Genomic DNA, 12211 nt, shown 5'->3' with positions numbered 1-12211 from the left:
TTTTTTTTTTTTAAGCTCTTTTCATGCTGAATGACTTATTTACAAGACAGTAATAAGTACATCTCTGGTAAACACAATAAGTCTTACTTCTCCACTGTGAACCACAATTATAAACTACTGAACTTCTTTATTTTCAAGATAGATTTACTATATTATATTAATATGTAGTTTTTTTTCAAACAAACAGGAGGAAATAGTGCATGCGTTGGGGACTAGGAAGGAACATGTCACCCAGTGCACCACTGAGGCTCTTTGATGTGTTTTTAATGGAGCTCTATGTCTCAGAGGAAGAAGAGAGATCATCTTTCTGACGGCATCAATTTAGAGAACCAATACCATTTTTCTCTCGTAACGTTTTTTTGCCTTCTTTCCATTGCACTGTGCCGTAGCTGTGACTCACCAGTATGATACCAGCTCTGGCTGTGGCGAACTGGAACAGGATCCATTCATAAGTGTTGGGTCCCCATATGCCGAGGCGGTCTCCTTTCTGCAGTCCAAGAGCCAGCAGCCCCGCTGCAGCCTGATCCACCTACGGACACATGAACAGGTTCAACATGTTTGTTGAAAAGAAGGTAACAGAATTACAGCACGCAGAGTTTCCTTCAAGCAACACACCTCCAACCTAACAAATAAAGGAAAGCACAGCAGCAGCAGTTATCAGAGTCTTCCTACTGACGCTGGACAGTTTCTCAGTGCTCGCACAATAAATGGCAACATACAAATAATGTAAATAAAGAGTATATCGATATAATGCTAGCCTCACCCTGGTCCTCTCTGGGAGCCAACACCGACACCACGCTGCTGGAGACCCAGGACATATTGCTGGACTCGCTGGAGGGAAGGGAGGCACGGGAGAACCAGAACCAGGACTGAGAGGGGCAGACTGTAAGACCCTGCTGCAGTAATGAGAGGTTTTCTAAAGAGACTCTGGTGCTCAGAGACACTACTCCAGAGGGAAAACCAAATTCAAGATCAAAGTTCCTCTCAGCAGCTACTAGATTACCGATAAATATTTATACATAGATATATTTATAGATGGCTAGTTGGATAGATGTAAAGTATCATGTTGTATTTAGCATATAAATAATAATACAGCAGAGCCCATTTATCAGATGACAGCTGATATCTGAGCGCTGTTTACTCTTTGTGCAGGTTGACGACACCAAACTGATGACGATTCCCCTTTGACTGTGTGAAAGTTTACAGACTGAACACGACTGTGCATGCAGGTGACTCTCAAGCAGCACTTTGTTTTACACGTCATTGCATTTCTGTGAAAAAACGGCACACTGGAAGCTCCAATATTCCTTTAACCTACAGCAGACACAGTCAGCTGTAACATATAGAATATGTCTGAGGACAATAAATAATGTCTAAAGACAGTTGGGCTTTTTGTAAAGTAATGAAATATAGATTATATTTCTGTCTTTCTTGTTTGTCTATTATAAAAGACAATTATAAAATATTCGTCAAAGAAAATTACAAAACTAAAAAGTAGTAAAAGGAGTATCTGTGTGTTACTTCAGAGTAATGATTGTCTAACTATGTATAGAATGAGTTGTTAAGTTAATTACTGACAGGAGTGTTTCCACTGGTGTGAGGGTGACATGGCATTTATCTCCCACCACACTTTTACAATCAGTTTGAGTTTATGTCTTTAAACAGAGTCCTCTCACCGTCAACCTGCCAAAATCCAGCTCTCATTGATGAAAAAGAAAAAAATAATGTTGGTGTACTCTTCTAGGTTAATTGTCACTGTAGGTGACAGCAATGAGCTTAATGAGCAGCAGCAAGGTATTATTATTAATACTACTATCATTTTTTTGGCCTTCATTTTGCCTCTCCGGCTTCGTCCAGGCTTACGGAACCCTTTGATCGATGGAGCTTAATAGGATCAGATGAAATGAGTAAAAATCCTTAAATTACATTTGATTTATATTATGACATTCACCTAGAATAATTACATAATTTCAATCAACGGACACAATTAAGTAAAGATGTAAATAAAAGGACCCTTCCAATAAATGGGATTAAGGATTTGGGTTTAGAAAACATGGATGTTATTAATTAAAGCCTCCTCAAAATCAAAAATGTTTAGTCTCCTTGTGAGAGATCTGATACTTCAAACTTTCTCTCACTTTATATGGATGTAAAGCAATATGTGGGTTAGCAACAATAGCTTTCTGTATTTCATTTGGATTCGCAAAATACAAAAATTGTTAAAACAGACAGTCAGAGGCTACAGAATAAGAATAAGAATTAATGTTCCTCCCAGGACTTTCACGTTTAGCTTCAAGAGCCAAGTTTAAAGTTTTGGACCATTCGTAAAAAACATGCAAACATGGCTGCAATTTATAGGTTTGCGTGTAGGCTTTCCAACGTCCAACCTCGACCAATCAACATTGCCAGATTGACATTCATCAGTTGGAGCTGGAGGTTACACACTGACTGTGGACACACAGTGTACTTTGAGTAGAAAAGGCTTACATCCTGCTGAAGCTGTGCAAAGGTCTTGCGGACTCCGTCTTGTAGGAAGATCACGGCCTCTCGGTCGGGCCAGCGCTCCACGGTCTGCAACAGGGACTCTCCAATGGTGGTGTGGAGCAGAGATGTGGAAGATGTGCCGTGGGCGTAGCTGGTGGTGAGAGTCGGGATGATGGGTGGAGATTCCACATGAATGCCACTGCAGGAAAACAGGAGTTAGATGCATTCAGACAGTGGCAGCCGGTTGGCACAAGTCATATAAAAGTTCTAAATATGCGTGCAGAGGCAGGAAACCACAGCATACTGTAGCAGTGTGGAGTACCTCAACACTTTTTGATCACGTAGATGACATGTAGATTCGTAGATAAAAGTAAATGAAATTACTGAATTTTAAAAAGCTGAATTAAATTACCATTTATAATTACTTTTTTGTCATTTCTGCACAACAAAAGACTTAAAAGATTATCAACAAAAAGTTGCCAATTAATTTTCTGCAATTAATTAATCAATGAATCCACTTAGTGTTCAGGCTCTACCCGCATAAACTGTTGGGTAGAGCAATTTTGGGGTCTTGCTCAAGGACACATCGACATGCGGCTAGTGGAACCGCGGAACCAACCACCGATCCTCTGAAGGTCGGCCCTGCTCTCCACTTAGCCACAGTAGTTTAATTTACAACAAAATATCACATTTTATAAAACTCTTTTGAAAATCTTAATTGTAAAAACAACTAAAGCTGTCAGATAAATATAGCGGAGTACAAATTACAATATTGCCCTCTGAGATGTAGTGGAGCAGAAGTAGAATGAAAAGAGAATACTCAAGTAAAGTACAAGTACCTCACATTTGTACTTAAGAACAATACTGAGTTCACTTATTGTTGAAGGCATAAAGAGAATGCAAGGGCTGTAGACATCAATCTAAACATCTGCACAATAGCCTGGCTATAACATGTAAGCACTATATATATCTATGTACTGTATATACATACGTACATACAGGTCTATATAGTCTTGTGTTGGACCTCACACCACCCTACAGGGGTCTCTTTAGTGTCCCGTTCCTTCCGCCTCTCAAAGCGCTTTTCTATTCGAATATTTTTGTTATTTATATGATTTGCACACAAACACAGCAGAGGAATAGCTGTTAAACATAATGCACAGTCGAGATTGTGCAATACTGATCATGGGTTTGTAGAATAAAAATATTTTTAATCAATCATGTGATCTTATCCAAGCTGCTGTTACATAATCAAAACGTGACCGACCAACGGATGAACTTTATATGTTTTTAAGGAATACCTTAAATATCCAGTATAAGTTGCCTCTGCAGCCATGTGGACTTTAGTTATAAACTAAAGTGGTCTCGACTCAACATAATTCCCTTTTCTCATTTATTGCATGATACATATTGTATGTGACTCACCGACTCGCTGCAGATAAGCCTGGATGATGCGTCCATGGTCTCTGCAGAAGTCCTAAAGATCTGGAAAAGACACAGCTGCTCCGAAGAGACTGGGAGCTCAGCACAATCCTAACGATCATTGTGTTTCGCTGCAGCTCACCACGAACCTGCACACAAAAGCTTCAGATTGTTCAAATAAAGTCAAGGAAAACTCAAAATTTAACTGCGGGCAATGCACAGTTGTTATAGTAGAGTGGAGCTCCTTCCTCGGACTTTGATCCGCCCCCTCCAGCGTGGACAGAATAGTTTTCTCTGCGCCTCCAGCCCCGTCCCACTGTGGTAAAGTCATGCCTCACGTTGCGTTGCGATGCGTGTTTATACCAGGCATTACGGTAAGAACTGACTTGAAGATAAGGTCACAAGCATAGTTCACATTTATTCAATAAGTCAGTCTGTCAATGATGAATAAATGAACGAAAAAGGAAACAAATAAATACATAAAGGAAGCAAAATGGAGATTGAAACAAAATCAAATCATCACGAATCACGAGTCATGCACTGCAAGAAAGACGTCATTTAGATTCACCCTCTTATTAATAACCCAAATCCAGACATGTTTTAACACATACAAATACTCTAACTAGTTAAACATTTAAATTACCTAACTATCCAAATTATCCGAACACTTAATGTCAACCATCCAAAATTCTAAACGCTATCCTTTTATTTTGTTATAGTCTTTTATTGTGTTTATTGAAATGAATCACACAATTCAAAATGCTTAGGAAATAAAAGATTGTATTTTCATTTAAATATTTGCATTGATAAAAAAAACACTTTGGGTATTAGCAGATATTATAAGCTGCTTATAGATACCTAAAGGAAGTTAAACAGGTCAAATCTCTAATGTCTTTTGTATTAATGTGAAAACATCTTCAAACAGCTGGATTTATTCACATCTCTAGCAGAAAACAAAATTTTACAAGATTACCTTTGAACACATCATGATAAAGTTATAATTTATCATACAGCTTGATTACATCAAAATGTAACTTAATGCAGCCTCCTATAGGACCATGTGTAGCTAACAGCTAACGCTAACTAGCTCTCCTCCTGCACATTAACATTTTACTCAAGTAAAAGTGCAAAATATCATAAAAGTAAGTATCTAAATCCGTAGCGGAGGAATCTTTATTTTTGAAACACTGGTGACAAAAAACAAACATATTTTTCTTCTCAAATGAAACTTGAATTCATAAACAAAAGCAAATCCTGCTTCTATTAAATACACTTGATGGTGCGGCTACTTGGTCTGGTCAGTAGATAACCGTAGCTGGACTATTAGCTGATATTAATGATTCTTCTATGTTCTAGCAGTTAGAATTACGAGACAACACTCGTTGCAGCTAAAACTCGTGTAGAAAACAGTAAAACTTAATTTATCGAGCTTTACTGAACAGCTCCTCCTTCAAACGGTGGTACCGCCCCCTCTTGGCCATGAGTTCTCGGTTCGTCCCCTCCTCCACGACGGCTCCCTTCTCTATGAAGACGATGTGATCCGCCTTCTCTACAGTCTTCAGCTGATGAGCCACCACCAGGACCGTCCGACCGCGAGCCAGAACCTCCTGCAGCACCTGAGCCCACGAAGCCCGACAGAGAAAGACACAGTTACTGGCTGAGGATGACGGCGATGTTAAAACGCTATTATTAAACACAGAGTCGTCCTCCTCTCGTCCCACCGTGACTGTGTCTTCTTTACTTACAGCATGCTGCACTTCCACATCCAGTTTGCTGGTGGCCTCGTCCAGTATGATGACCTGCGGCTCTCGAACCAGAGCTCTGATGATGGCGATGCACTGCTTCTGTCCTTCTGAAAGCGCTCCACCACATTCCCCGACATCTGTGGAGACCAACACACGGAAATAGAGATTATTCAGATAATAAAAACCGTCAATCATTACTGAAATATCACCCGTTACACCAGTGTCTCCCAAAGTTGTTTTCTGCCGAGCAACTTGACAAACCATAGTGACCCAATTCACAACAGGCCTCATCTATAAATCTATAAATCATAACATGAGCGTGTTCAGTGTTCCTGAACCATTTTTACTGACATTCCACATCAACTCATATGATCTTGAATAGGTAAACCAGGCATTTAGAAGAGATATATACGTTATATGTTAAATGCATTTAGGAGGAGTTAACGGGCTATCTCATTCTTTTCATTCCCTCTCATCATGTAAACAAACAAAATGAACGTTAGCGTTTCATATTAAATAAAATGTTATAAGTAGAACACTACGAACATTCCGACTGGCTCAAAGTAGTACTGCAGATATAAATGTTAAATTAAAGACTATTTATTAGAGCGACCCTAAATAAATGTGCTGCGACCCACCGGTGGGTCCCGACCCAGTGTTTTGCAGCGAGTGCATTACAAAGTACACGCCGGTGCAAGTTTTATCAACACAAAATGCATCTGCAGAAAGATTTCTTGTTTCTTTATGTCATCACTTCTATCCTACATTCACGGACTTGTGTATCTTCACTGTCGATTATGGCAGCTGTTCTATTTTAAGTTGAACCTACAATGTTGATTCAAAATAAACTTTATTTTCTTTTTACATTACTTCAATAAAAAGCCGGTGCCTCACCTCTCTGCCCTCATACTATGGTACAAATACATACATAAGAATAACATACTACGACTGCATCAAACGGAATATTAAAACAACACAAAGGCACCTTAGTGGCATTAAATGAACAATAAAGACAACAATAAAACAACATTAGACACTTAACCTCACACTTAATAGCATGAAAAAACAATTAAATGTGCTTTATGTCTGTATTTACAGGATATCTATCTTTTGTATATCGATGCATCCTTCCACACATCTGTACCTGTGTCGTATTGGTTCTCCATTTCAGAGATGAAGTCGTCTGCGTTGGCTTTCTTTGCAGCTTCCCTCACCTTCTCGATGGTGCAGTCCCGCAGGCCGTACTCTATGTTGTATCTCAGTGAACCAGAAAACAGCACAGGATTCTGGGATACAAGGGCCATCTAGATACATGGAGTTCAAACACACACCTGTGTTAGTGCAGTGCTGGTTGAAAGGATTTCATTTATGGTGTGCTTTGGGTTCAAATATATTTAATGTTTGTTTGATTAGAAAGTTGAAAAAAAGCCTGTATGCTATGACTTGTGTTAGGTTTTGGGGTGTAAAAAGGTACTTCAGTAAATAAACTTCACTTTCTTGAAACCATCTAAGCAAAAAAAAAAAAAAAAAGCCGCGGGCTGCAGCGCCTTTATGCTCTCCCCTCATTGGGAACAATTGAAAAGACAAAAGACGCTACGTGAACAAGATGCTATGTGAAAAAGACGCTATGTGGGCCCTTAAGCCTCCTTCCACTGAGCCACCGGTACCTTTTGATGGAGGTATTTGTGTTTGTAACGGTGCAGCGGCTCTCCGTCCAGCAGGATCTGTCCCTCTTGAGGCTCGTACAGCCTCTTCAGGAGGCCGACACAGGAACTCTTTCCCCCGCCGGAGGGACCCACCAGGGCTGTCATCTTCCCCGGCTGAAGCTCCATAGAAACGGACTGCACAGAATCACCAATCACGAGGATTTGGATTATTGTTTAATCTAGATATATTGATGCTGTCGAACCGCAAACTATAACTCTCGGTTACCTTCAGAGCTGGTTTGTCTTCGGGAGCTGAGGGGTATGTGAAGGTGACGTTTTGGAAAACAATTCTCCCCTCCAGCCTCTCAGGAGCTAACTGTCCCTCCTTCTTCCACTTTGGTGTTTTGTCAAGATAACTGAAGACTTTGGAGATGACGCCAACCGTCGACATCGTCTCTCTGTAGCAATACATAATCTCCTGTGATGAAAACAAGTCATCTTCATCAACAACAGGCATCGTATACTTAAATATGGGATGTATTTGTACCTCCGCTCACCTTTAAATTATTTGACATGGGCTTCTGGTACAAGAAGAAGGACACGAGGCTGCCGATGCTGAGCTGACCCGACGAGATGAGAGCGCGGGCCTGAACCAGCATCAGTATCTTTATCCCCAGACTCACCAGCTGCAGGAAACACAGAGAGGAAGCACTCACTTTGTAGTTTAACTTAAAACATTTTAAAAACATTTCAAGCACCAGAAATCACACATGCAACTAAAAACATGTTTGTTTTTTAACATTATTGGAGCAGCATATACGGTCCTGCTAGGAAAAGAAAATAGATGAAATGTTAGAGAAGACAACTACAAAAATACTCAAATATTATGAGATACTATGTCACAGTTTTGACTTAATAAGTTAAAGCCTTGACTTGTTATCTCATAGTTTTATATTACAGTACTTACTATTATTATTATTATTTTATATTATACTCGTATGGTCCTTGGATGTAGACCTCTGCCCTCTTACCCTCCGTACTAACAGGAAGACGGCGCTGTAGACTCCCGAACGCGTCTTCACGGCGCACATGCAGTCCAGAGCCTCGTTGTACCTCCTCAGCTCGTCTTTCTCTGCCTTGAAGCTGCGGACCGTGCGGATCCCGCCGATCGTCTGGTGAGCCAGGTCCTTGTTCTGAGCGTGGCAGTCCTGGATCTGGTCCTTCAGCTCCTGTTTGACAAAGACAGGAGACCACACATGAGCAGACTGATGCTGCAGTCGACACCTCGTCACAGTCTATCTAAAGTAGTCCAGGGGTCAGTCTCGTCACACCTACCTGAGACATGGTGATGTATTTCTTCTGCATGATGGCCAACAGTGGCATCTCCATGCAGGTGAGCACCGTGAGCTCCCAGGACAGGTTCAACATCACTGTGAGCATGAGGCCGCTTTTCACCGTGCTGCGAACCAGCGCGTTGGAGTTCAGCGCAACGGTGCGGCCCATCCGGTCCACATCCGAGTGCAGGCGGGAGGACAGACGTCCTGAGGGAAGGGGAAGGGGACAAAAGGCACTTTTTTGAGTTAGAGATTGGAAAAAACAGACATGGTGTGTGTTTACTGACAGCAGGACAGAGAGCAGGACTCTGTGTTTACATCATGATGCTTGGTGCTCAAACATTACTCAAAGCAGACGGACAATGTTATCTTTCTCATGTTTAATTCTTAATGTGAAGATGTCGGCCATATTATCTGCCCAGAGAATTGTTTTTGTTGCTGCTGTTTACATTCCTTATGATGCAAATTTAAAAAATGTGTTTGTTGTTGTTAGAAATGGGCTACAACTGAATTTCATTACGCATATATGGGTTGCATAATGACAATAAATGATCCTTGAACCCTTGAATTTCTCACCAGGGTTGTTCTCCTCAAAGAAGTGCACCTCCTGCTGCAGAAGGGTGTGAAACAGCAGATGCTTCAGTCTCTTGTTCAGTCTGGCCAGCGTGCACATAAATATTCCTCCTCTTAAGCCGGAGAACAGAGAGCTGTCAAGATAAGAGACATTAAAAATGATTATTTTATCAAATCCCTTAAACAAATCACATCTTTGCAATCACACAGGTGATTAGTAATCGTTGCATTTCATTACCTTCCAAGAGAGACGAGAGCCAGCTGTCCAATAGCATAACAGAAGCTGGTTTGAAGGACTGGACCTCTGTGCATATCGATGACCTTCCCCTGATACAATGGGATGAATGTATCACCTGTCAGGAAAGAGGAACATATTAGGAATACAGGAAATTATATACACCATGGTTCTGTGGTGTACGTCCTAATTTCAATAATAACCTTAATAATAATTGTGTGCCGTAGAATGTCCATATTTCACTTACAGATGACACCTAAGATGAGGAAACTGAAAGCTGCGATCAGGTAAAAGGTGTCTGGTTTGAAGTATTTCAGCATCCTCACAAGCAGCCGCTTGGTATCCAGTTTGACGTCGTCCTTTGTCAGTTCTGAACCACCACAGAGGTACTTTTCCCAAACCACGCAGGCCAGCGATGCGGACACGGGGCCCAGGAGCAGCATGCCGAGGTCAGGAGACGGTCCCGTGTGAGGCGTCAGGAGGACACGTCCACTTTCAAAGACGGGAGAGAGGAGGCAGAGGAGCGCCACCAGCCTGCGGAGCACAGCCTCCGGCCTCCCGTCAGTCAGCGTGACGGCGAAAACATGGAGAACGGCCCACTTCACGGCCCCGAAGGCCCACACACCTGGCAGCCCACCGCAGCCGGAGCTCTTCAGCTGCACCAGTCCGACCCACAGTCCCAAACAAAGCACCGCGTCGAAAATAAGAATGAATAACCCACGAGCTGCCACGTCCTCCATTTTCCTTTGGTGGACGACGAGACTGCAGGACGTTGAATCTGACAAAAGGAACGAGAAATGTTAGTTTACTGAAGCCTGTGGTGGGACGTAGAGAATTACATTTAATCAACTACTGTACTGAAGTACAATTTTGAGGTTCTTCTACTAAGGTATTTCCATTTTATGCAACTTTATAAGTCTTATAAGTCCATGTGTATGATACAATAAATAACATTACTAACTTATCATAAACAATGCATTACAAGTAAAGTACCGTAAAGGTCCTGCATACATAATTGTACTTCAGTAGAAGTACACAAGTATCAGGGAATAAAATATACCAAGTGTGAAAAGTAAAAGTACTCTGCAACCACATTATAATATTTATATTCTTTGTGTTTATTCAATATATAACAATACACCATATTTAAAAAACTGATGCTTCAAAGTACAGCTGTACAATATATGTAGTGGAGTAAAAATAAAAGTACAATAGTTCCTTCTGAAATGTAATGTAGTAGAAAAATAAAGTAGCATAAAATAGAAACATTCAAGTATATATAGCTCCAAGTTGTACTTAACTAAGTGCTTGAGTACATGAATACGAGTGTAAACCACAACACAAACACAGTACTTTAGTTAGTAGTCTGGTACAGTCTACTGATGGTAAAGTAACTAAGTACATGTACTCAAGTACTGTTCTTAGGTAGAATAGTAAGAAGTATAAAGTAACTAAATATATGTACTCAAGTACTGTACTTAGGTAGAATAGTAAGAAGTATAAAGTAACTAAATATATGTACTCAAGTACTGTACTTAGGTAGAATAGTAAGTAATAGTAAGTAGAAGTATAAAGTAACGTAAGTATAAAACAGACAAGTGGTTCGAGGTTGTACTTCATTAGTAAAAAGCACAAACGGTGACACAACATAAACATTGACTTCCCGTCTTTTCTGTTAGCAGTCTGGTGTGTAAATATGCATTCTGTTAACGTTAGAACGGTAACATTATGTTTTCCATGGCATGAATATGTAGCGTTAACAGCCTAAACACTCCTTTAACATTGAACGGTCGCTTCTGTCCTTGCTGCTGGTTAGCATTTAGCTAAACGAACCTGTCACGCATTAACACGTCCACGTGGTCCATGTTGAAATGATTTATCTTAATGACTTACGGTGCGTTTTCCCCCCTGAACCGTGTCCACTGTTAGCTAACTGTTAGCTGCAGACATGTATCTGTGTTACTTTCAGTTTCACTTTCACTTTGGTGACACGTTCACCTGTATCGACTCCGTGCACCTGAAAGAGGAGGACGCCACAGAGCAAACACGTGCCCTCCTCTTTTGGTTATTTTCCGTTTTTAGTTTTGATGGTTTGTAACCTCGACTCTTTGACGTCCTGTATTTAAAACTGCCTCAACGGCTGTCCGCCACAAGATGGCGGCAGTGTGCATCTTCATGAAGAAGCCCTCTTTCAAAACAGCCGTTGAAGAAGTACTCAAGATATGTTTAATACTAGTGAAAGTAGCAGTACCTCTGTGTAGAAATACTCTGTTACAAGTAAAAGTGCTGCATTCAAAATGTTACTTCAGTAAAATAATGAAACTTTACTTTAAGTATAATTTGTAGGTACTTGTACATGATTTGAGTATTTGAGTGCTGCTTTATTGCACTAGGTCTATTTAAAACAGTTACTCTGCAGATTAATGATACAAAACAAATAAATTAGGATATATTATAAAAGTTAAGATAAAATGACTAAAAACTAAAAGTGATGAAAACATCAATGCATCAATACTTCCAGTAATATAATATACATTATTCTGAAATGGGCCAATTCTGAAACTCTGCACAAAGTACTTTTAATTTTGATATTAAAATATATTTTGATGCTGACACTTTTACTTTAGTAGTTTAAATGCAGGCCTTTAATTTGTAACATAGTATACCCTGTAGTATTACTAATTTTAATCAAGTCAAAGATGTGAATACTTCTTCCACAAGTGCATATTAGAGTATACTGAATATTGTTGGACTGTAAGTATGGATGCATTC

At 40.3% G+C, this 12211-nt stretch overlaps 2 protein-coding genes across 2 annotated transcripts in view; both read right to left on the bottom strand.

The window, feature by feature from the left end:
* acsf2 (acyl-CoA synthetase family member 2) overlaps positions 1–4163 on the bottom strand; it is a 22462-nt gene extending 18299 nt beyond the window's left edge. The window contains exons 1-3 of the mRNA XM_031843606.1: positions 3910–4163; positions 2488–2683; positions 401–529 (exon numbers count right to left, since the gene is read on the bottom strand). Of these exons, the coding sequence (XP_031699466.1) occupies positions 401–529; positions 2488–2683; positions 3910–4028 (444 nt within the window). The 5' untranslated portion in view covers positions 4029–4163. The remainder of the gene's footprint in view (positions 1–400; positions 530–2487; positions 2684–3909) is intronic.
* A 608-nt stretch (positions 4164–4771) lies between these two features.
* On the bottom strand, positions 4772–11572 carry tap2t (transporter associated with antigen processing, subunit type t, teleost specific). Its single transcript, XM_031843490.1, has 12 exons — positions 11333–11572; positions 9687–10217; positions 9443–9557; positions 9208–9338; positions 8633–8838; positions 8329–8526; positions 7855–7983; positions 7584–7775; positions 7319–7492; positions 6796–6955; positions 5652–5788; positions 4772–5522 (listed from the first exon to the last, which is right to left on the bottom strand). Exons 2-12 carry the CDS (start codon positions 10177–10179, stop codon positions 5328–5330), a joined length of 2130 nt encoding a protein of 709 aa, XP_031699350.1. The 5' UTR covers positions 10180–10217; positions 11333–11572; the 3' UTR covers positions 4772–5327.
* Positions 11573–12211: the final 639 nt, after the last annotated feature.

The sequence above is a fragment of the Anarrhichthys ocellatus genome, unplaced genomic scaffold, assembly GCF_004355925.1.
Source record: "Anarrhichthys ocellatus isolate YVR2014 unplaced genomic scaffold, GSC_Weel_1.0 scaffold4, whole genome shotgun sequence".
NCBI lineage: Eukaryota > Metazoa > Chordata > Actinopteri > Perciformes > Anarhichadidae > Anarrhichthys > Anarrhichthys ocellatus.
The sequence above is the reverse complement of the archived record's forward strand: the minus strand, read 5'-3'. Positions and strand labels throughout refer to the sequence as shown.